Source organism: Podarcis erhardii, assembly GCF_964252035.2.
Source record: "Podarcis erhardii genome assembly, chromosome: 6".
In the NCBI taxonomy this organism is placed as follows: Eukaryota; Metazoa; Chordata; class Lepidosauria; order Squamata; family Lacertidae; genus Podarcis; species Podarcis erhardii.
Genome location: NC_138510.1, coordinates 48,200,069 through 48,225,604, shown reverse-complemented (window position 1 = coordinate 48,225,604; position 25,536 = coordinate 48,200,069). Strand labels below are relative to the sequence as shown.

The 25,536-nt window shown below is 43.1% G+C and overlaps 1 protein-coding gene across 6 annotated transcripts in view; it reads right to left on the bottom strand.

Annotated features, from left to right (window-relative positions):
• The window catches only part of TEAD3 (TEA domain transcription factor 3), a 90,466-nt gene that overhangs the window by 32,152 nt on the left and 32,778 nt on the right, over positions 1–25,536 (bottom strand). For all 6 annotated transcript variants that reach the window (XM_081866632.1, XM_081866633.1, XM_081866635.1 and 3 more), the window contains exon 2: positions 7,819–8,073. In XM_081866632.1, coding sequence (XP_081722758.1) covers positions 7,819–7,954 — 136 coding nt within the window. In that variant the 5' untranslated portion in view covers positions 7,955–8,073. The remainder of the gene's footprint in view (positions 1–7,818; positions 8,074–25,536) is intronic.

Here is a 25,536-nt window from a genome sequence, read left to right as displayed (position 1 = left end):
AGTCCGCCTTCCCCTTTTGTAAATAGACTGAAGCAAAGAGGCTGCAAGCTAAAGTCTTGGAAAGCCTACTGTGAAGGACTAAATTTCCATCAGTAAAAAATATTAAATCCCCCTTGGAAGCAGGAGAAGAGGGGGGAAGTTTTGGATTGTATATGCTTGCAGGAGAGAGTGAAGGAAGTTAAAATACCACCGCTCCGAACCTGGAAATGGGCTGCTAGTAAGACTGACGTCTTTTGGAATGCTCATTGACTGTGACTAGAATGCTCACTGACAGTTAGTTAAATAAGAGAAATACATTGTTTCCAATGTCTCCGTCTGCGTTTAAAAAGGAGTAAAAGTAACTGAAAATTGAAACTAACTTTATTGTTTGAACTGTGTCTAAAAGGACTAATACAAATAGAAACTGTTTCCCTCTAGAGGAAGCTTTTGAAACTGTTACAAGAGCTGATCTGGGGGAATTTCCAGCTGCAAGATAAAAAGCTGTGAAACTCTGGGACTGACCTTGAATCGGTTAAGAATGTCGATAGAAGAGGCCTTAGCGGTCGCATTAAGTAAGATAAGTAACTCACTGGAACAGCTTAACAAGAAGGTGGATGTGGTAACTACCAAAATTGATAATTTGGGACAAAAAGTGAACATCAATACAGAAACTATTCAGAAATTGATACAGGAATCTACTTTGACATGGCAAACTGCAGAGAAGGCTAGGGAGAAAGTTGTTGCCGTTGAACCTAAAGTAACACAGTTGGAGAGAGAGAGAGTCCCAGCCTTACAGATGCAATTTAATGACCATAAGTCGATGCCTTCTACGACTGAATTTAAAGAAAATCAGATTTTGAGGATTAGAGCGCTACTTGAACTGGAGAAGGAGAGTTTGATGGATTTCATCCACGCAGGAATTTGCTGATTTTTGGGACCTGGACTTGGGTCAAGAAGAGATTAAAATTGTGAGGGTCTTCAGACTTGGAAGAGGAGGGAAAAAAGAGAAGAAAAAAATAAGAGACTGTTGGAACTACCAGAAGAACCTAGAAGAACAACAGCCAATAGTGGAAATTTTGAAAGACGTCCCGAAATATCTTTTGGATTTTGGGTTTAACTACGGAGATTTGGTTGCCCTGTTGAGAAGGAACAAAATCATCTCTAGGTGGGAGTTTCCCCGAGATCTACTCTTCAGCCTCAAAGGAAGGAAAATAAAAATAAGATCAGTAGAAGACAAAGTAAAGCGCATGTATAAATACGAAGAAGACTTGCAGAAGGGACTTGGAAAAGAGTTAAGAGCATCGGACAGAAGATTACCAGGTTGATGAACTATATGGAATTGGCGGAAATGACTGGCAGAATCCGAGACCAGGGAGAAGAGACGGTGGAAGAAGATTGGAAAAAGTTTAAAGACTATTTATAGAAATATTGTAAAATTGACGAATGTTGGAAAAATGTTGGAATGAAGTTATATGGCTTTAGTAGAAATGTTATAAGGAATTAAGTATAGATAGATTATTAGAGTATTAGGGAAAAATAAGGTTAGAATATCTTAAGATAAATATAGGACAGAAAACAGAGAAAGATGGAAAGGAATTGCTGAAACAATTAACAGAAGTGGAATACAAAAAGGGAGGTGTGAGGAGGTCGTTGAAACAAGTAAATGAAAGATATGACATTGAAATTGTATGATGTGTGTTAAATTGTTTTTGTTTTGTTTTGTTTAGCTTATTGTGTTAGTGTTGTGTAATGTTTTTATATTGTATTGTATTGTTTTTTTTTCTTTTTTTCTTTTTTCTTTCCTTTTTTGTAGTGTTTAAAAGTAATGAATATTATTTTTAAAAAAAGAAAGAATGTGCATCTTTATAACATGTGGCCCAGTAGATATAGGTGAATGACATGCAACAGGCAAACTGCCAAAGCTGAATGCCTATATTTCCAGGTCATAAAGCTGCCCATCTTCAGCCATTTTACAATTGTTCCTTAAAATGCAAGCAGCGAAAAACTAACATATAAAGCAACCATTGGCCACAACACTATAAAAATCAGGACTAAGACTTTACAATAAGGCAAACAATTTTAACCATCCAGATTAACTTTTAATTCAATTATTCAATATAAATAAGCAGACAAAGGCAACAAGTAGTAGAGTAGACATGCAACTCTATTTTTACATTGTTGCCCACGACTGTTTGCAATGGTGAGCTGTCTTTGTTCCTGATAGGGACTGTCCTTCCAAATACCACAAGGCCAGCTCCGACTCATTCATTATGGACAGCAAGTGTCGCACACACAAAATGAAGTTTAGAACAAAGTCCTGTGAAGATGGAACTCACAAGACCCTCTCCAGCCTGTGCCCTGAACATATGGCGCTATCAGTGTTGCTACTTCACATTTTTTTACCTAGTCCACATGAGTTTGTTGCAAAGTCTACCAGGCAAAAGAGGAAAGCTGCAACATTCCAGGCCATAGCAGATCTGTGGCAGAGCACCTGAGTGATTCAAGCTTTCTTCTAACCAAGTAAGGTTAAGGATGGGCACAAGTGGGGATCAGAGATCCAGTGGTCCTTTTCCAAACCAGCTTCTCCCATCAAGACAGGTCTTGGAACAAACAGGCTATTGGTATTGCAGCCAATTTAAAATAGAGACTTCCCTCTCCTCACTCACTTGAAAAGGTAAGTGCAGATGGCGTGTCCCCTTTCCTTCCAGTCATACTCTGGGAGAGAGGCCAACTAAAAAAACCAACAACCTCTATGCTGCTCTACTCTTATTGCACATGCAGTCAAGAAGAGATTTCTAGAGAGTGAAGAAAAGCAGAGGTGGGGTAAAGTGTAAAACAGGGTTAAAAAAAAAGACCGGGGGGGGGGGAGGGGAGAGCAGCCAAATTTTAAAAAGGCAGAAGCAGAACAGGGCTGCTGTTTCTTTAAGCAATTGCCAGATGTCTCCAAGTGGCTGGAAAAACCAGTTTGTACACTTGGGCTTGATGAACAAAGGCCAAGCTCCCCAGCGGCACTCCAGCTATTCCTGGAGAAATCTAAAAAATGTGCCTCTTCAGAAACCTTCCACCCCTGCCTGTCAGAGAGACCCTGGGCCATGTTGGGGGCGCAAAAGGGGAGGGGAGGTGCAATGTGCCATCTCCCCTTTAGGCAGGCTCCTGGTAAGAAGGCATGGGAAACAGTTATGGCAGGAGCACAAGTACTCAGCTACATTAAAAATAGAAGTAAAGTGGATAAAACAGGGGTCATTAATTTGTCACCTGCAGGCACACATGTGCCATTAGGGTCTCCTCTCGCAGCTGAAACCAGGCTTGAAAGCAGCATTCTGTTGTAGACAATATATTAGGTTGTGGAATGTGCTTGGTTGTGTCTTCAACAGTTTCTCTGGTTTGCAAAAGGGTCTACAAGTCCAAAAATGTTAGCAACCCCAGGGCTAAAATAACTACTCAGGCCAGATTTCAACATCAGGCGTATGCATTTAGTGCCAGGGCTCAGCACTAGAACATGTGAAGAATAACAAAACATGCCACTGAACACAACAAGTTCTCTCAAAATGGGTAACCACAACCTACTCACCTATGTTTAGGATTGGGCCAGGCTTTCCAGGATATGGATACCTGCAGCACTCCCATTTTTAATGGTGAACTACTAGGACTACTGGGATGCGGGTGGCGCTGTGGGTTAAACCACAGAGCCTAGGGCTTGCCGATCAGAAGGTCAGTGGTTTGAATCCCCGTGACGGGGTGAGCTCCCGTTGCTCGGTCCCTGCTCCTGCCAACCTAGCAGTTCGAAAGCACGTCAAAGTGCAAGTAGATAAATAGGTACCGCTCCGGCGGGAAGGTAAACGGTTCACCAGAAGTGGCTTACTCATGCTGGCCACATGACCCAGAAGCTGTACGTCGGCTCCCTCGGCCAATAAAGTGAGATGAGCGCCGCAACCCCAGAGTCGGCCACGACTGGACCTAATGGTCAGGGGTCCCTTTACCTTTACCTTTACTAGGACTACTAAAGGTGACAACGTAACTTGAGGAAGACATCCCTTACCAATTCTAACCAATCATTTTCAGCATCCATGCACTATGCTGAATATGTATATCTATTCTCCCAGCTACATGGGAACTGTTTATCCATGAGCATTTTGGACAATATGGAAACTGCACGACTCTGTCCATCTGCACCTTTGTGCATGGAACTGGGAAGCCTCTCTTCTTCCATGGTGCACATTCTGTAGGAAGGAGTCATGGTTGGAATCATGTCAATGTCAGAATCACAGAGTTGGAAGGGACCATGAGCCCAATCCTGCAGTGCGGCTCAAACCCATGACCCCTGAGGATAAGAGTCTCATGCATTACGATTGAGCTATCCTCTAGGGTTATCACAGTCTTACAGGAGCTGCACACAGATAAAGTTCCTCTTTGGGAGGCTAGTGTCCCAGGAGGAGAACAGCAGTTACACTTGGGGAGGCTCAAACAACGTTAACCAAAAAAAAGAGAGAGAGAGAGAGGACAAACAATTATGCACTTAAAACAACAGGCAATGTTCTCTTCCGATCCCTGACTCATTCAGCATGGTCATTAATCCAGTGTTTGTCAACAGGATGATCCATTCCTATGGAGATAGTGCTTTGAGGTCACAAACATAGAATTATGACATCACAGCAGGAGCTGATGAGTAGGAAGCAGCAATACGTGTCTGTTTACAACATTTCACTCTGCAGCAACACGAAACAGTTTGGGTGAAACTGGGCCTGAACCCTACGATCACCGATGCCACCACAACCTGAGGCACTGGCATAAGGGAAGATATTCAAGCCCTATCTGGCTATTCAATCTCCTCACATTTAAGCAAGACACAATGGGCACACTGCCAAGCTTCACCCCTGCAACATGACAACCCCTAGACAATTCAGAACCTTCCACAAGTTTGAGGGCAACTGCCTGAAACAAAGAGCCTCTTTTCTTCATGGAAGCACCCAGCATGACCAGAGACAGTATCCCACTTCAGATCCTCACCCTCAAACTTGTGGAAGGCTCTGAATTGGGACAAGTTAACACAGTGGAAGGGGCAGAGCTTGGCAGTCCACCCCTACCTCTCCTTCTGTGTTTACTTAAATGTGAGGAGACTGACAGAATTACTTAACTAAGCTAATTATGGTGGCAACATGGATTTATCACATTCAAACCAATCAGGAGTCAGGGACCTTCATACTCACCCTCCCTCCTTTACTTTTTAACTGCTTTCTTAGGTGTGGTGGGCACAGAGTTCAGAAATGTATCATCTCAGTGGCAAAAGGACCAAAGCTGCCTTTTCTTCTTCACCTCCTCACCTTGCATAAAAGTATCTAAAGCAGCCTTTCTCAATCTGTGGGTCCCCAGATGTTGTTGAACTACAACTCCCATCACCCCTAGCTAGCAAGGCAGGAGCTCAGGGATGATGGGAGTTGTAGTCCAACAACATCTGGGGACCCACAGGTTGAGAACCGCCGATCTAGAGCAATACAGGATCTACAACCCATTCCTTTCATAAGCGAGAGAACTTGTGTTGTGTAGTGTATGAGCCTTTTTGTCTTTGTTACCCCATTTCACAACAGCAACTGATAAGGCATAATCTCCTCTCCTTCCTCCCTCCCATTCCAGATGAAACCATTTTTACACTGAGAGCTGGTTCCAACAAGATGCCAGGGGCCAGCCTGAGAAAAATTCCTATTCATATGAGTGACCTACTCATCTGAATGACCTAACATTGGAGCTGTGATCTCGTGTGAGTCTGTAGCTCCTACGTAACACTGCTTACACAAGTAGAGCACTTCTGTTTTGGAGGCGGTGGCTGAAGATGGCTATTGGGTTTTTACTGGAGCCAACTGATGCAGGCTGGTTATCTCAAAGCTTGGCATAAAACCATGACAATTAAAATCTACAACAGAATGTGTATACTAACTCAAAAACAGAAAAGGAATTGCAACGAATTAATATCTGACAACTGAGCCTTCTTCAGTTAGCCGAGCTCTCATGCTACACAGGCGCTGGGAACCTGTGGCCCTCCAGATGTTGCTAGACTCCAGTGCCCATCAACCCTAGCAAGCAAAGCTGATGGTCAGGGATGATGGGGTGTGTAGTCCAACAACATCTGGGGAGCCACAGGTTCCCCGCCAATGCACTACAGTAAAATATCTCTAAGTATTTCTGATTGTTTATGGTAGTTTATTGTTGTAAGTCATTTTGGATGGGGATGGCCCAGGAAATCAGTCTAGAAATATTTTAAAATAAAGCAGTAAGTAAGCATACCCCGGGGGTAAGCTAAGGGTATGAATTTGTAACATTATTATTTGTAACAACTTAATGAGGGCACATTAAATGCACAAAGAAGTCAACTGAAAGATGGGAGAGTTTGTTCCATTGGAATTCCAGCGTGTTTCTATAAATGCCTACTCAGGAGTGAGAGAGTATAGGATTGCAGCCCTAGCCTATCTGAGGTCATAGTATCATAATGAGAAGCAAGAAAATCACAGACGCAGACCCTGTTGTGGCATTTAATAAAACCCCAATACAAGGAAGGTGATAAACCTAAAAAAAAGAGAATAGAGTGTTTTGCTTGCGAGAAGATACACCATCTTAAACACCCAACGGCAGGCATGTGGGATCCTCAAGCAGACGAAAATCAATCTCTCCTTTGACAGGAATGAGCTTACCAAACCAGTCAGTCAAGCCAGGCAGAGAAAAGAGTGGGAGGGAGAGGAGAGATGAGGCATAAGGGAGTGGGAGGGATATATAGACCTAGGGAAGTACAAAGGAGATGTGAGTCAACAATCTAGGGAAGAAGAGTTCAGCGCTACCCTGGAGTTCTTTATCCACTCCAAGACAGCCACCTCCACAAACACTTCATCTCCCCTCTCTCAGGATGGTCTTTGGGTAGTCCATCTCCTTTATTAGCAGCCAAAGAGATCAGGGAGATAAAACACAGCAGGAACCAAGTCAGGCACTCGGACTGGAAAGCAACCTCCTGAAGTGCCAGAAGCAAAACACACTTTTAGCATCTAAGGCCTGTGTGTCAGAGGTACATATTTTAAACTTAAGAATGTTTATAAGAAGCAAATTCCTACTCCCCCACCTGGATCTCCCTAGCTAGCAGCTGACGGGATTTGGTATGTGCCTGCAAAACAAAACATGGTGGCTATTACACCATAATATTTTAGGCTGTAAATAGATGATAAATAAATAAGGAAGACATCCTCAATCAAATCCTCAGATACAGAAGGCAATGTGGTATAGCGGTTTTAGCTCTCATTGCTTGGTCTCTGCTCCTGCCAACCTAGCAGTTCGAAGGCACATCAAAGTGCAAGTAGATAAATAGGTACCGCTCCCGCAGGAAGGTAAACAACATTTCCATTGCTCTGGTTCGCCAGAAGCGGCTTAGTCATGCTGGCCACATGACCTGGAAGCTGTACCCCTCAGCCAATAAAACGAAATGAGCTCCCTTGGCCAATAAAACGAGATGAGCGCCGCAACCCCAGAGTCAGTCACGACTGGACCTAATGGTCAGAGGTCCCTTTACCTTTTTAGGACTTCTGAGACCCAGATACAAATCCCGATTCAGTCACGAATCTCACCTTGGGCTAGTCACTCTCTCTCAACCTTAACCTACCTCTCGAGATATTTGTAAGTAAAAATGGGGAGGGAAAAGATGAAAATCACGCTGAACGACTGCAAGGAAAGGTGGGATAACTGTGAATAAATAAATATCCAAAGCTGCGGCCATCTGAATGGACAATGTGCAATGAATGGGTGTCCTGCATGGAATCTGGTTTAAGCCACATGAACAGAGATGCATGACACGGTCTCACTCACCATACATTTTGCCCTCGTCCGAGAGAATAATCTTCCGCCGGCCACATGGCGGGTATATTGCCAGCGCCTCCTGGAAGCTCTGTTCAATGTCTGGACTCCACACTCCTTCGGCATCATTGTCCAGGCTCTTGTCCATCCCCTCCTGTCCATCTTCTCGCCCCTCCCCGGGGCTGCCGCTGGCGTTCCAGCTGTTGGACGCTATTGTGATGGCTGCTCTGGGCTCTGACCCTGAGCCCCAAACGGCAACTCAGCAACCTAAGGGCAAGAAAAGTTTGCTGATTAATCAACCACGCCTGTGGACTCCTAGTTCTCCTTTATAATTCTAGACTACACAACTGTACTCTTTCAATCAAAAGTAAATGGAAAAGTGTGAACGGTCAGTCTTTTCTTTCTCTCTTTTGTTGGGGGCTTGATCGTCCTTCAAAAGCATTATAAACATGAATCTTTTGAACACACACAGAGAGAGATTGGCTCTGGAAAACAATATGGCCAAGTGTGGGGGTTTTTAGTGTTTGACATACAACTGGTTTTCTACATATACATGTTTCACATCTCTCTGTGTTGATGTTCTCCAAGCCACAGAACATACAATCCAAAGCCCATTGATTCATTCAAGGCTACCATTATTGCAGCCACACTGTGATAGTCTTACAATAATCTGAACATTTGACTAAGGAAACGAAGAGACACTGGGTGATATTCAGTGATGTGTATCCATTTACACACTGGGACTTGTGGCTTCTTTTCTCACTTCCCCAGCCCCCAAAATCTGTTTCGGAGGGTCCCCTAACCTTCTGAAGCAGATTTGGGGAGAGAGATGGAAGAAAAAGAAAGAGAAGCCATTGCATGAGAGGACAGCTGCTTGTGCTATATTAGGTGTCACCCATTCTCTCTCTCTCTCTCTCTCTCGCTCTCTCTCTCTCTCTCACACACACACACACACACAAAATCCCTAACAAGTTACTTGAGCTGAAGCAGGGATTAATTAAACAGCCTCACTTAGTATAAGGGAGAGTCAGATAACCCCCCATGGCACACAACACAACATTTTTTAAATGATTGTTTCTTTGAACCCCATCGCACACAGCATAATACCATTTTCTTATTATTTATTTGACTTATTAGTCTCTCACTACAAGATAGTCTCTGAGCGACTGACCAAAAGATTAAGAGCCAAAAGCATAACATAAAATCAGAAAACAATGCATTACAATAAAAACCATTACAATAACCCACAAAACAACACGACAGAAAACTTTAGAAGCAAATAAATAACAACAACAACAACAACAACAACAACAACAACAACAACAATAATAAATGTTCAAATGCAGCCACACTAAAACATGTGCTTTTTCTCAATTTCAATCAGGTTTTTCCACAAGTGTCTTTTTAAAAAGTAACTGACCATAATACTGGATCATAGATATTAAATACTGATTTGAATGCTGAATCATAAGCATCTATCAAACACAGTGGCTTGTATAATAAGAAATACTTTAAGAATGAGGCTGGTGGGAGGGGATTTTCCTGCCCTCACCCTGCAGTCCCCTGAGTTTCCTGAAAAGCATCCTGAGAGTCAGAGGACCCTCCAGAATGGGGTGGGATCAGCAGGAAGGAGTAATTGCTCCAGTTTCAGAGCGCTGTAGACAAAAAGTGTCTGCACTCAATTTGAGGTGATTTTCACCTCATACCACAGTCTTTCCCAATCAGAAAAAGTGGGGGTAATCAGGAAAGCCCCTGTCTATTACTACTTCTGAGAAACCAGGCCATTTTGGTAAAAACAACTTTGTCATGAAAAAAACCATGAAGAAAAAAAGATCTCATTTCTGAGGTTAAGCATTATAAAAAAGACACATTACCACATATTGTATTTATTATTGCCGGCTTCCTACTGGACCCGGGACTAAAAAATAATCACAGGGACCAGGAACCAGGATCTGCCATCCTGCATCATGATCTTGTACTTCTGCTTTATGTAGAAGATCTCTAATTCTCTAATGAATATTGATGACTCTACCTACCAAACATAGAAATTTACTTTCCATTTCATGGAGAGACACTAATGCATGGGTAGGCAAACTAAGGCCCGGGGGCCGGATCCGGCCCAATCGCCTTCTAAATCTGGCCTGCAGATGGTCCGGGAATCAGCGTGTTTTTACATGAGTAGAATGTGTGCTTTTATTTAAAATGCATCTCGGGGTTATTTGTGGGGCCTGCCTGGTGTTTTTACATGAGTAGAATGTGTGCTTTTATTTAAAATGCATCTCTGGGTTATTTGTAGGGCATAGGAATTTGTTCTTCCCCGCCCCCTAAAAAAATATAGTCCGGCCCCCACAAGGTCTGAGGGACAGTGGACCGGCCCCCTGCTGAAAAAGTTTGCTGACTCCTGCACTAATGTGTGCAATTACCAGCCCTTACCTTTGGTAAGTTCTAAACACTTATGGCCTGATGCTATGCAAGTTGACTTTAAAACTAAATTCCACTTCCAGTGGGAACTTACTTCCAAGCAAATGTTCACAGGGTTGCAGTCTTAATCTTGCTTGAGTATCAGAGGACACGATCTCACTCAGTATCAGAGAGAAATAAACAGAAACCAGTCTCTTGCTTCTAAGCAGATATAATTCCACAGTGCATGTAGGCTGCATGACCGCAAATTTCTTGTTATGTTCTTAAGTTGTATGAAGATTCGTTTTAATTGAAAACCAACATGTTTTAATCATTCTAGAACTTAGTAAGCAGGAATCAGTGTTAGAAACTGAGATATGAAAGCTAAGAGCTAAATGGCACCTTAAACCTAGGTTATGGGCGCAACAACGGAATGTCTAGGCACGCTTTTTTAATAACAAGAATACAAAGCTGAAAATGAATGAACTGCAGCTAAAATATTATGCTCATTTTTCACATGCTTTAGTCCTTCCCCTGCCCACCCCCCTAATATTCTTAAGAGGGTCTCTTCTCCAGTCTTCAGAGAGTAGCTGGAAGTGGAGAGGCAGAAAAGGTCCTCCTTTCCTTCCACTCTGCAGTTTTAATCTGAAATCTTAGGCGTGGTGCTGCGCCCAGAGCTCAGAAACTGATCACGCTAATGAAATTCCCTATCGCAAAATGCACATAGAACAATGGGAGTTTTGAACCCTGGCAGGAACCCCTGAATTCCAAACTGAAACTTGACTTACAGCACAATCCTCACCAAGTCAACTTAGAAGTAAGTCCTGCCGAATTCCATGGGGCTTACTCCCAGCTAAGTGCGGACAGGGTTGTAGACTTAATGGTTTAAAGCTGGCCCTTTGCTTGGCTTTTCCTCCCCTTATTTTCCAGGATACAATGATTTGGCATCTCGGGGAAAGAGGAGAAAACACAGATACAGACACACACAGCCTTTGGGACTCATTACTCAGAGGTGCTCTCAATGGCCCAAGTCTTCAGAAACATCTTTGGGAGATGTGTGCTGGGCGCAGACTCCCATCCCCAGCCAGGCTGTGTCAGTGGGCCTTGAAATAGTGCCTGCCACTTCCACTCCCACTCCCCTTTGCTCCCCCAGAGCAGCTAAGTGTTTTGCAACAACATGCTCTGCGGCAGCCCCACCAGCTGCTCCTGGGGGAGCTGAGAACAGAGAGGTGTCTCCTTTGGCTAGAGAGCTTCCCGGACAGAGCACAACAAAGGTCTCCAGTACAGACATCTCCTTTTTAAGAAACTGCCGACAAGGAGCTTGGCTCAAGTGTTTGGTGGTGATTCCGCCCCTCCACGCACACACACACTCCCCAAGCAACTTCTTTCCTGCGGCTCCGAGCTCTGTGATGTCACCCAGTCTCTCCCCTGCTCCCCCTCCCCTTCCAGCCCACCCCACCCCTTCTTTGGGAACAGTGTAGCCAAATAAGGAGATCAGAACTGGAGCAGCTAGCCAAAGGGAAAAGGGGGAGGGATGGAGGGGAGGCTTGCTGTCCGCACAGGGCTCCCAACACACTCTTATTCATAGTCAGTCCGTCTCTCTCACTCCCTCTCATACATACACAGAACTGTGAGGGGTGCCCAGGGATCAGGCTGCCAGCGAACATTCAGGAGGGCACAGGATATGCCAGAAAAGTTCAAGAGCAGGCAAAACATGTGTTCGCAGAAGACGCTGTGGGTACATTAAAGGAAGGCAGCTCTCAAGCAATCTGGGACACAAGCTTCGGTCGCCAAGTTGGTTTTGCAGAACACCAGACAGTTTGTTCCATCTCAACAAAAACCACACACACACACACACGGGCCTCCCTACACAAGTCCCAGACACAAGTGCAGCCAAGTCTCAACGTCCTATTGCTACTCATAAGATGAGTAGGACAGGGTCCAGATTTTGAGTCCTCTCCAAGACATCCTTAGCATGCCTACAACTCCTTGAATTGCTCTCACTCTCTCTTTGAATAAAATCACCACCACTGTGTGGGCGGCAGTGGCAGGGGTGGGGGGTGGGGGGAGTGTGATTGAGCAAACAGGCAATGGTGGTAACAGCTGCTCCACTGACTTGCTCCTGTGTTGGGCCCTTTGCTGGGATGCGGGCCTTAGCAGCTGTCCCAGCAGTGCCCACCAATATGACTGGCTCTGCTTACAATCCCCCTGCCCCACAACTTTTCTCTAAAGTGTCTACAACAGGAACTGCTGGGAAGAAAGAAATTCTCAGGCAATCGTTGACATCCGAGGTGAAGCTCCCTCTCAGGAGAAAAGTGTATACCTGGCATTGTTTGGATGGCTTTTCGATCCAAGTAACCTGCCCCCAAATGAACAGCTGTGTCACCATTCTAAAATACAGGCCCAATGTGCACATGAAAATAAGCCAGGCTTTCCGGCTTGTTGGGCATGGGCAGCGTGGTTTATTTCTTCCACCAGCGCTGGGAAAGGAGCGAAGCAGGAGTGATCAGGCAGCATGCACAATAACACGATCAGCCAGAAATTTGACTTGTTGTGATGTGTGAATGTAGACAGGAAAAAGGTTGGCAAACACGTCTGCATTAGGAAAAAGTAATGCATAAAAGATCTTCAACAGCAGCCCCCTCTCACATGCCATTACAAAGGTGATTGGGAATGTAAGTGTGATGGGCCAAAATTTAGAAAGCTATAGTAATTGCCTTTCACTCCCCCCAAAAACCCCTCTACCAGCACCTAGTTATCTGCCCTGAATAAACAGTGATTCCCTCACCCCAAAAATACTCAACAGGCATCTTGGAGGTCAGTTTTACAATGATTTGTTATGATTCGCACAAGGAACTTTGAAGGGATCCTACACAGAAAACGGGACCACTTTTTACACAAACAACCTCTCCAACAACCACACCAACTTGGTATGGGCCCTAATCAGAATAGTAAAATGAGTTTTGTGCTTGTAGGTGTACTTAAGCCAGGGAGAGGGTAGGAGAGGGTCTGTTCTGAAGGCAAAGAATCCTAGCCTTGGGGAAAAAAGAAGAAAGATTAAGATGCCTATTCCCCCCTCATTAGATATGCTAAGGATTGCCCCCTCAGTATTAAAGGACTTTGGGGGTGAGGCAAAATAGAGAAAGCAGTGGGGAATGCTCTGGGGTACTGCCCTATCAAGGGACATTTCATGCAAAGTTGTCACCAAATTCACAAAATCTCAAAGCCACTACCTTTCCTGGCTCCCATACACTCATTATCCTTCCATTTAAATTTAGACACACATTTCTTGCATATTCTGGGCATGCTGACTGGCGACTTTCAATATAAAACTACACTGCTACTGCTATGTCCAGGCAGAATAACCATAGGAAAAAATAGCAGTTTACTAGTGTTAGTCCTTTTTTTTTTACCTTCTTGACGGAGCGGTACCTATTTATCTATTTGCACTCTGACGTGCTTTCGAACTGCTAGGTGAGCAGGAGCTGGGACCGAGCAACGGGAGCTCACCCCGCTGCGGGGATTCGAACCGCCAACCTTCTGATCGGCAAGTCCTAGGCTCTGTGTTTTAACCCACAGCACCACCCGTGTCCCACAAACAGTCCTGGTGCAATATTCATAGGTCTGCCTCTGGGTAGACCTATCCAAATCATGGGTGTGTGTTCTGAGCATGCTCAGAGCTGTTTCCTTGGAGTCCACCCCTTCTCATGGTTCTTGGCATGTTCTGGAAATCAGAGAAACAGCAGGGTGCATTTCCTATTTTGTAAAGTGTTTTTGTTTGTTTGTTCAATATTTTTTGTGACAGAGAGAGAGACAGAGTGAATGCAAGAATGGACACTGGTCCATTGGTCTATTTTTGTAATAAATTTTTATCTATTTTTTACTTAAATTGTTTTGCATTTATCTTTGTGAACAGGGGAATTGGGGGGACAATTTGCTGATGGCTTGTGCATGTGTTGCAAAGTGCTCTTTATTAACCAGTGACCTGCATTCATTCATGAGACGCTACAGCAGCAGCTGGGTGAGGCAGGACATGCTGATCTGAGCCATGTGCCATTTCAGAGTATTTTTCATACTACATTGGTACCTCAGGTTAAGTACTTAATTCGTTCCAGAGGTCCGTACTTAACCTGAAACTGTTCTTAACCTGAAGCACCACTTTAGCTAATGGGGCCTCCCGCTGCCGCTGTGCCACGATTTCTGTTCTCAACCTGAAGCAAAGTTCTTAACCTGAAGCACTATTTCTGGATTAGCCGAGTCTGTAACCTGAAGCGTATGTAACCTGAAGCGTATGTAACCTGAGGTACCACTGTATTTCAAGAAAAGGGGGGGGTGCGTGCGTGCGTGCGCACCCCCACCCACCCACCCACCCCCTACTCTACGCTGTATATGCAGATATCTGCTTCCAATAAGCCACTCCCCCAGCTTAAGTTCGGAAATCTTGAATGCTGAAAGGAGGAAAATGCTGCTTTTGGAAACACCAGACAAACTCTCTTACACAAGAGAAGCTAAATGGTTGTACTCAGGAACTTGGCTGGAGGAAGGACACTGAACTTTCCTCCTGCCTCTGGAAATTCCTTGATTTGGGGGGTGGCATTGCCCCACTCAAAAACATTGTGATTGCAGCCAGTTAGGTTGTAGCAAGATACCATAAAACCAGTGCAATTTCATCTGCATAGTCCTACTCTGATTATAAGTCTCTCTGTGTGTATATTCTATCTACTTCTCCCATTGCTCAAGTGAAAAACACAGAAACACAAAGACAATACAGTTCATCTGGAAAATCTTACTCTTAAATTCTTTTTCATAACAGGGTGTGAAAACCGTACACTTTAGATACGAAGCCTTAACAGCACCAGAATACTGAAAAGGAAATTTAGGATTGCTACGAGTATGGGAAGGGCTTTTCCAGAAACTTTGCTTAATTGATGGAATCTGAACATTGAAACTACACAAACAAGCAAGGCCTGTGGGCAGCTAGCTGTGAGAGGTAGTTTGGCAAGATTGACTGAGAGGAGTTGAAGCAGCAGCAACAGCCCTGTGGAATGTCTTCCAAATAATTTTCATTAATGTAAAACAAAATCTTTGTTTTCAAGTTCCTAGAGCACTTGAATACAACACCAACTGCAACAGCAGCTGCCACAGGACTATCTATGAGGAAAAAGACTTCATGATACCAATTGCAGAGACATAGACTTGGGGCCTGGTTAACCCACTTTCAAAGAGATTCCAATTAGGACTTTTTACAACAGCTTTGAAGTTTAATCTTGAAAGAACACAGGTTAATCAGCATCAAATCATCATTATGCCACAATTATGTGTCACCACATGAACTACCTCCCCATCAGATGTAGGGGGAAATAACTCTCCCGTGTTTAGAAGAAGGAACAGGAACACAGCAAGGGTAGTGCAAGTATCAGAGGACATTATATATGAATCTACCATTATATATGAACCTACCTCTGTCACAAGAGACTAGGGCCCTGCGGGACTTGACATCTTTCCGCAGGGCCTGCAAGACAGAGCTGTTCCACCTGGCCTTTGGTTTGGACTCAGTATGACCCTTATGTTTCCCTCCCTTGTGGTCTTGATTTATTGGCTACTTTTAAAATGAGGCTGCATTTTAAATTGCATTTTAACCTGTATTTTAAATTGCCCCCCCCCCCCAATTATGTTTTTACTGTGATTTTATTGGTGTCAGCCACCCTGAGCCCAGCTCTGGCCGGGGAGGGCAGGGTATACATAAAATAATAATAATAATAATAATAATAATAATAATAATAACAACAACAACAACAACAACAACAACAACAACAACAACAACAACAACAACAACCTTGCTCAGTCTACTGTCTATTTGAACTGGCAGCTGTTCTCCAAGACCCCAAGCAGAAGAAGTGTCTCTTAGGCTTGCAACAAGAGATCCTTTTAACAGGAAATGCTTGGGAATGAACCTGGAACTTCTTAATGCAGTGCATAGTTAAACTATGGGACTCACCTCTCACAGAAGGCAACTTAGGTAGCTTTGAAAGAGGATTAGGCAAATTCATGGAGGAGAAGGCTCTCAATGGCTACTAACCATGAAAACTATGCTCTGCCTCCACAGGCAGTGATGCTTCTGAATACCAGTTGCTGGAAAATACAGGAGGGGAGAGTGCTCTTGTGTTTGGGTCCTGCTTGAGGATTTCTCATGGGCGTCTGGTGGGCCACTATGAGGTCAAGATGCTGGACTGGCCTGATCCAGCAGACTTCTGCCCTTAGACATCTCCATGCAGAGCATGTAGCGCAACCACTCAGCTATGTTTCTCGCTCTTCCACAATTAAGGGGCTGGAAAAGAACAGCAGCGACACAATTTGGGACCAAGAGGGTTATGTGAAGCCTTCTGAAATCTACTTACAGCTTTTGCAGCAGCAGATACAAAAAAAGAAAAAAAAATAAGCTGCAGATCCTGTAAAGCCTGGTCCTTGCTAGTCTAAACTTTCTATTTCCTGGAGGGTGGGTGCTAGCAAGCAAGCAAGTCAAGAATTAATCCAAAGCTCCACCCAAACCTTACAAAACAGCAACAAAAAACAGTACAGAAACTGACAGTGTTGGGTATGTTTTCCCCACAAGTGTTTTGTGCTGCCTGTTTTGAAATCAGTGGAGAGCAGAAAGAACCCCCAAATGATTAGAATAGAGCAGGCTGACCAAACTTGGCCTTCCAGCTGTTTTTGAACTACAGTTCCCATCATCCCTGACCACTGGTCCTGTTAGCTAGGGATGATGGGAGTTGTAGTCCCAAAACAAACATCTGGAGGGCCATGCTATGGCCATGCCTGGAACAGAGTGGGGGGGGACATGCTGCCCCCACCCTTTCCATCATGTCACCACTGCAAGAGCCACTGCACTCCACAAACTGGAGTGGAGAGCCTGCTGTCTTTGTGAAGGTGTGGCGTTCTGTATCTCTCACACAGAGAGTATAGTGGGCTCTCTGATATAAATGTCGGACCTCCAGATGTATGGAGAGAACTGAAGCAGCAATGGGGATTAAATGGAGAGGATGGAACTGGCCAGCACATCCTTGCTCTCCTCCTCCTTGCCTGAGAAGAATGCCTGAATAGACATTCACCGCCTCACAGTCTTCTCTGAAGATCATGGGGGTAGCCAGGGGGGTAGCTCCCCCCCCAAAATCAATAAAAAATACATGAAAATACATAGCAAACTGAGATTCTTCCCCCCTAACAAAAGGTCTGCCCCCCACAACAAAAATCCTGGCTACGTCCATGCTGAAGACCAACACCCTTGCAACATTTTACGTTGCTTCACTATTATGCCTCACTCTCTTAATAATTATTTTGCACTTCCTTCATCAGGCTTATGGGGCTTTCCCTTTAATAACACTTAATTATTCAGTTACACCCATGTCCCATTGCCTGACATACATGGTGCAGCTTGCCTAAGGCAGAGGTCATCAGCATGGTGCCCACACATACACAGATGGCTCTGGTGCCCAGAGGGTCTCTCCCGCTGTCCGAAATCAGGCATGAAAGCAGGATTCTTTTGTAGCCAATAGAAAAGGCCTTGATGCATGCAGTGTCTACAACAGTTTCTTCCATTTGCAAATGTGTCAATGGGCCCCCAAAAGACTGGTGACTGCTGGACAAAAGAGGTGGGACCCTGAGATGGAATTGTGTGAAGGTGTTAAGTATAGTTTATGCTAAATGATATTAGTAGATAAAAATTAGCAAAAAGTACCTAGGCTTTTGTTTATGATTAAACATTTACGATTAAAGAATAAGAAGCCTCTGATAAGGCAGAAAGGTATGACAATAGCCAGGACCTTGGAGACTGCAATATCTCTGTCCAGGCCAAATCACACAAAAAGCTGGTACTTCTCAGTTGAGTGCAGTTATACAGAAACGGTGACAGGCACTGCTTGAGGCATTGACTGTGCCCTCTTCCTTGTTCAAACTTCCATAACAGTTTATACAACCAGCCTCACTGGTTGTGGTGATGGAGCCTTGAGTCCAGCATCTGGAAGGCACCAGGTTGGCAATTCCTGGCCTACATAATACACCTTCTAAAATATATATTCTAACATGGGAATTCCCCAAACCTTCAAGCTTTTATACTGGATCTTTCTGAGACTCTTGTGATGGCACCATAAATGGCAAAATGAAAGAAAGACATACTTTGAAGAGCTCTGGGCAAGGCATTCATACAGCCTCAAGGAAAGCTCTCCAGATTTCATGTTCTGGGGAACATTTAATGTCTCTAAATCCATTTTCTTTGGATTCCACTTGACTAATCAACATTTTTGGAAGGAGGGGAAGTCTTAAAGAAATATTGCTGCATTGTTCAAGGATTGTCCAGCACAGTGCATTTTCATAAAATCTGTAGTGTGATGTCACTGGATACATTCTATTTTGTGGTTTATTACTTTTTAAAAAAAAAAAAAAAAAGGTACAAAATTTCTTGAGATTGATTTGCAAAGGAACCTCCCCATGTTCATCTTTCTGACCAACTTTCCTCCATTACTTGAATGTCTTTCCCATATGTGTGCATTTGTGTGTATAGACACACATACATAAGAAGCAGCTTGTGTGCACAGACATAATTCACCAAACACCTCATTAATTAGTTCTGCTGAATTTCTGATCTTTCTCCAAAAGGGTGGGGGCAGTTTCTGATCTTATACAACCCAACATCCACTTATCCCATTTCAAAGTTTCATCTCCTTTTCTTGGCCCATCACATGAATGACTGATTATGGGGTTAATTACCTAACCCGGAAGAACTACCCTTCAATTTCATATTCCACAAGAAAGGACAGTGATAGTTCAATGGCAAAAAAATCAGAAGCAGTGTATGCTCAGAAACTTTATGTCAACTATTAAAGCCTGCATATAAACAACACACCAATATTTGCATTTGAGTTACTCAAAGCACTTCATAAACATACATCACAGCACAAGGACATCTAAGAGGATATAATATTTTTTTCTGCTACAAGGAGCAGTATACATTCTTGTCCAAAACTGGGGGAATGAAACAGTTACTCCACCAGTTCTCTCCAGTGGCTGGTTAATCAAGTGTGGCCAATCCTATCATCACTCTTCTTGGATACAAAAGCTCAAAAGCTGGTCCTGGGGAAACCCTTGCAGTCCTCCCGAACTCTAAACTAATGAGGGAAGAAGGAAGGTCATACCTGACAATCTAGCTTCAGAGATGTTCTACAAAAGCTTTCCCTCAACTTGGTGTATTTCAAATGTTTTAGACTCAACTTCCATGATCCATGATCACTGGCCATGCTGATGATGGAAATTATACTCCAAAGCAAAGATTTGGAGAGCCCAAGATTGAGGGCAGCTGATTCTGCAAGTGACAAGACGCCTTGCTGCTTTTGAGTCCTGTCTAGGTTCAGTGCAAGGTCACCCTTTCTTAGGCCCTAGAGTAGGGAGGCTTGCCAGTGGTAAATGCACTATAGACCCTTGCCTATAACTTAGAAAGAAAAGAAAAAGATTTACCCACATGGTTCGGAAATTCTTGATCATCCTACTCACACACAACCCCCTTTCCACTCCAAAACAAACCCTCTAGAGACACATTCTTGTGATTTTACTCATCTCATGCTTACAAAATCTTGTATCTGCAGCAGCTAACAATAACCAGGTGTAACATAGCTGTCATGAGTTCCAGTGAGCATGGGTAAATTTTGCAAAGACACTGTAGGAGGACAAGGTCACTATTAGAGGATTCCTTCTCTAGACCTTCTGCATACAGAGAAAGGAGCACCAAAAAACAAACAGCAGGCTGAAGGAAGGGTCACCAAAAATGTGGGAGCTAAAGTTTTTCCACTAATGATTCAACAACATAACAGAGAGTAGACATTTAAAATAAGATTAAAGGAAAGCCACAAGAGACAGAGGTAGAAGATTAATATACAATTCAGGAGCATGAAATGGTAAGGGTATATCAAAGGAATTGCATCTTTCCAGGTGAGTTAATTTCATTTGTTGTGTTGGAGATATAGGCCAGAACCTACACAGGAAGAAGTTCTGGAGATTGGCCTTGATAAGACTCAAGGGAGGTGGCATCCAGTTCCAGTAACAGATTAGTGAGTATGCTGCAGAGCTGAAATCCCAACCATCACACTCTTGTTTCTATCAGCAGTACAGAAGAAACAGCTTGTCATCAGGCCTCCCAAGAACTCAGAAAAAATAATTCAGGTGGCAAAGAAGAAGGGGAAAATGTGTTTCATGGGAAAGGGAACATTAGAGCCAGATATGAGATTATATTATGAGGCATCCTGTCTTTGTTGGTTGAAGGAATGGATGATATTAGAGAATTCACATATTCTAGACTTAGAAGGTCATGACAATATTTTTGGTTGGCATGCTTAGTTATGGTATGAAAAGGTGAAAGTTCATAAAGGATTTACAAATCATATAATTGGAGGGAAATGTATATTTATTAGAGGTAAAAACACCACTTTGGCTCTCACCGTTGGAAGCTATAGCGGTAAAGAAAAAGAATATGATAGAATGGTGGACAACTTATAGAAATTTATTAAAACAAGAGGGAGGAGAGTATAAATTAAAAGAATTTAAGGAATTATCAGGGAAATTAACAACATGGATACAATATCATCATTTGGGTAACAAATATCACAATTGGAGAGAGATCTGCTGGAATGCAATGTAAAAGTGCTATCTAAAATGTATAAAATATTACTGGGAGGCAAAGGACGAGCAAGTAAAATCCTCAATGATATATTGGTCATAATATAGATATGGAAGCATGGGGACAATTGTGGAATATGGATATAAAATTTAATGCATTTTATGGTCTAAGAGAAAATTATATGAAAATGATATACTGATGGTATCTAACACCGAGTAAATTGGCAAAAATGTATAAATCTAAATCAAATAAGTGTTGGAAATGTACCGAGAAAGTTCTTTTTATCATTTTGGTGGCCATGTAGTAAGCTTACTGGGAAATGATATATAATGAATTGAAAAGGATGTTTAAAATAACATTTGTTTTTTTAAAAATCAGAAGCTTTTCTTTTGGGAATTATAGGGACAGAACTACCTAAACTGTATAGAAGCTTATTCCTGTATGCTACTACAGCAGCAAGAATGTTACTGCCCAAAAAATGGAAAGAAGCAGAAGTCCTAGCAAAGGAAGAATGGATACAAAAACTTGTGAAATATGCAGAAATGGCGAAACTAACCAGAAGAATAAGAAATCAAGATAACAAACTTTTTATAAAACAATGGAGATGGTTTATTGAATATTTACAGATAAATTGTAAACAGATAAGAACATTGGCAGGATTATTATAATAACCTACAGTTTTATAAGGGTATATATTTAAAGTAGACGAATAAATAAGCAAATTAAGTTTATTTGGATATGCAGAAGATATTAAAAATAAGGAAAGGCAGAAAAGGGGAAAGGAAGTCAAATTTTGAAATGTTGAAAGGATTCTAAAAGTAGTGAAATGTATAAACCTGAAAAAGCATTTACACACACACACAAAACAAGAACAACAACAACAACAACAACAACATTAGAGCCATCAACAACAACAACAACAACAACAACAACAACATTAGAGCCATCTTGCTGCATCTAGGCTCAGTCCCCAATTATTCATTAGGGAGTGACGAAGAGAGATGAAGCATTCCCCAAGTCTGCCCAAGTATATACAGTTACAGATAGGTAGCCGTGTTGGTCTGCCATAGTTAAAACAAAATTAAAAAAAATTCCTTCCAGTAGCACCTTAAAGACCAACTAACTTAGTTGGTCTTTAAGGTGCTACTGGAAGGAATATTTTTTTATTTTGTTTCAAGTATATACAGTGGTACCTCTGGTTACGAACTTAATTCGTTCCGGAGATCCATTCTTAACCTGAAACTGTTCTTAACCTGAGGTACCACTTTAGCTAATGGGGCCTCCTGCTGCCGCTGCGCCGCTAGCACACGATTTCTGTTCTCATCCTGGGGCAAAGTTCTTAACCCGAGGTACTATTCCTGGTTAGCAGAGTCTGTAACCTGAAGTGGTTGTATCCTGAGGTGTTTGTAACCTGAGGTACCACTGTATGCCCATGCTGAATTAGCCCAATTTATGCGATTTGCTGAAGTGATGGCTAAATGATTTAAAAATGGAAGTGGAACATTAACACATGCAAACCGTTTTGTGAAAATGCCCCATTCTTATTTGATCAGAGCTCTTGGGTGCCTTTGAAACTTGAACATCTGCATTGGTATTTTCCACTCACCTCACCTTCTCCATCATGTGATTATGTGCTGATGGATAAATCTGGTTTAGGGTTGGGGAGGGATGAAAATGGGTGGGAGGCTAATACTGTTAAGAGAGCTGTATGTATTTGAAAATACCCGGGGGCGTATCCAACACTGCAACTCCACTGAAATAACAGACTTCTGTGCATGAAATGGTTCTCTCTTTTCCACTTCTGTCCCCTTAAACCCCAACCCCATTCACCCTCAAAACCAGCTCTGCAAGGTTGGACCAAATCTTGGGGAAGTTTGGAGGAGAAGAGGAAACTGAATTCCTGTTGCACCAGTAGATCCCCTCTTATGCAGAGCTGAATACAATCCTAGGTTAAAATTTCTGATTAAAATGATGGTAGTGTTTTCTTTATCTTTTTAACACTGTTCTCCTTCCATGGGATGTAGAAAGTTCAATTATCTCAGAGGAGCTACTTCTTCTGAAATGTGATCAGGTAAGACTTCCAATCAACTCCTTCTTCTGCTTACCCACTAGGGGTAATTTCTACTGTACACAGTTTTGCCAAAGGAAACTTATCCTGGCAACTTGAGTCTGCAGTAGGTATTTATCACAGCCAGGCTGGAGCTCTTGACATTTTCCCATTCCTTGCCACAGTTTGCTCTTATTTGTTATGGTCCCAAGTGCGCAACTAGGCACATGCTTTCCTAGAGCGACACTGAAGAGCAACATCTGCATTAAAGCATGCATGGCAATGCTATTTAAAGAACTGCTGGTGTAAGCATTTCTTAGTGCAGTTTGATTTTACTGTCTTCTGAATGGGTTGCCGCTGCTTCAGGTGTTATAATTTGCTGAATCAGTTTGTATGAATACTACTACTACTAATAGTACTACTAATAGTACTACTAATAGTAGTAGTAGTAGCACTTTGGCTGTGACTGATCTGTTAGCCAGCATGGGGATATTATTTATATTGAAGGTGCAGGACATAAATCACTTTGCATATAACAGTTCTGCAAAACGTATGTGATGGTAGTGGCACTCACGTGTTGTGGTGGCTGTTCCAGCCCCGCACCTTGGAAGACCAGAAAGACAAAGACCACATCGGAACTCTTTCTGGCCTATCTCAGTCCGCATCAGCCCTCCGGAGGCATTCTCATAGAATCAGAGTTGGGAGGGACTCTGAGGATCATCTAGTCCAACCCCCCGCAATTCAGGAATATGCAGCTGTCCCTTACGGGGATCGAACCTGCAACCTTGGCGTTGATCAGCACCATGCTCTCTAAATAACTGAGCTATCCAGAGAAACTAGCACATTGTGTGAGCCTGGTCATGCAATATTTTCTTGTTTGGGTATAAGCAGAGAGGGCAAACACTCCTTGTGGTGGAAGGCCTCCTCTTATCCAAAGTTGTAGAAGAAAATATATACTACAGTTATAAAGGAATCCATTCAAAACCTGTCCAATCCTCACTTTTACCTCTGCCACAGATCAATGGACAGATAAATAAAATGATTTAATCATCTATCTACATACAGTGGTACCTCAGGTTAAGTACTTAATTCGTTCCGGAGGTCCGTACTTAACCTGAAACTGTTCTTAACCTGAAGAACACTTTAGCTAATGGGGCCTCCCGCTGCCACTGCGCCGCCGGAGCACGATTTCTGTTCTCATCCTGAAGCAAAGTTCTTAACCTGAAGCACTATTTCTGGGTTAGCGGAGTCTGTAACCTGAAGCGTATGTAACCTGAAGCGTATGTAATCCGAGGTACCACTGTATTGGGATGTAACCACTGGTGGGGCTTACTCCTTTACAATCACAAAGTCCTTTTTTCTAGTCTTCAATTTAAGAAACCAATTTTTAAAATAATGTCACTTAACAGCTGAAGTTTAGCAAGAGCAATAGGCCTCTCATACACGCAGCTGAACCAAACTGCCCATTTAACCCCTTCTTCTCATCAGCAACAAGGTGACTTAAGATCTGGTACATAAATCAGATACTAAGGGAGACAGTCATCTAATCAGCTCCATCAGCAAACACCCTGAACAAGGACTTCCATTTGCACAATGGGGCTTTCCCTCCATCTCCTCAATGCCAAATTGGATCAGGGCAGGGGGGTCCATGAGAACCATAGCCAACCAGTGTCCATTTTATTCTTTAGTTTATCAGCAGCAAGACCATGAGACCAGCTGGAACCAGGTCATTTCTTATGGTCCCCATATAGGAACTGGCCTTTTCCCTCCCTCCCCCATCCCTTAGGTCTGCATTTGAAGAAGGATAAAAGTTCACCAACATGTCTCAACAGGAAGCTGCTGCCTTAGAGCTACAGAAGCAAGCTGCACCTCTCTCACTTGCGGAGCCAAAATGTTTCAGCTTACAGGTTGGGTGTGATCTCCCCCAGCATAAAGTTTCCTCCTCTAGACACCACACACACAACAACACTGAAACGCACGGGGGAGGGAAGAGAAACCAAACTGCCCATCCTTGCTTGCGGAAGAGTCTGAAGACAATGGAACTTGACTTTTCCTGAGCATTCCTAAGACACATACCCAATCTATTCAGCTTCCGATCAGCGAGGGAGAATTCTAGGCCTGGTCATAGGACAAAACTATTTAGAAGAGCAACCTGGAGCTGACAGAAATAAGCAGGCTTGTTTTCACTGTATATTCTACAAAAAGCTTTGAGACATTAGCTCACATTTGGGAGTAAATGTGATGAGTACAGTCGTACCTTGGTTGTTGAATGCCTTGGCACTCGGGCGTTTTGGCTCCCGAACGCCGCAAACCCACAAATAAGTGTTCCAGTTTGCGAACGTTTTTTGGAATCCAAACATCCGTTTCGGCTGTCGGCATTGCTTCCGGGGCCAATCAGTCAATCAGAAGCCACACCTTGGTTTGCGAACGTTTTGGAAGTCAAACGGACTTCCAGAATTCCATTCGACAACCAAGATATGACTGTACTGGTAAATTCCTTCTCCATGTCTCCTTAGTATCACAGGTTCAAATCTGCACCAATTTTCTCATTTTTAATAGACATCCCTGCAGTTTAATGTCTGAGGATTTACAGGAGGACTAGCATACAAAGCTTGTACAG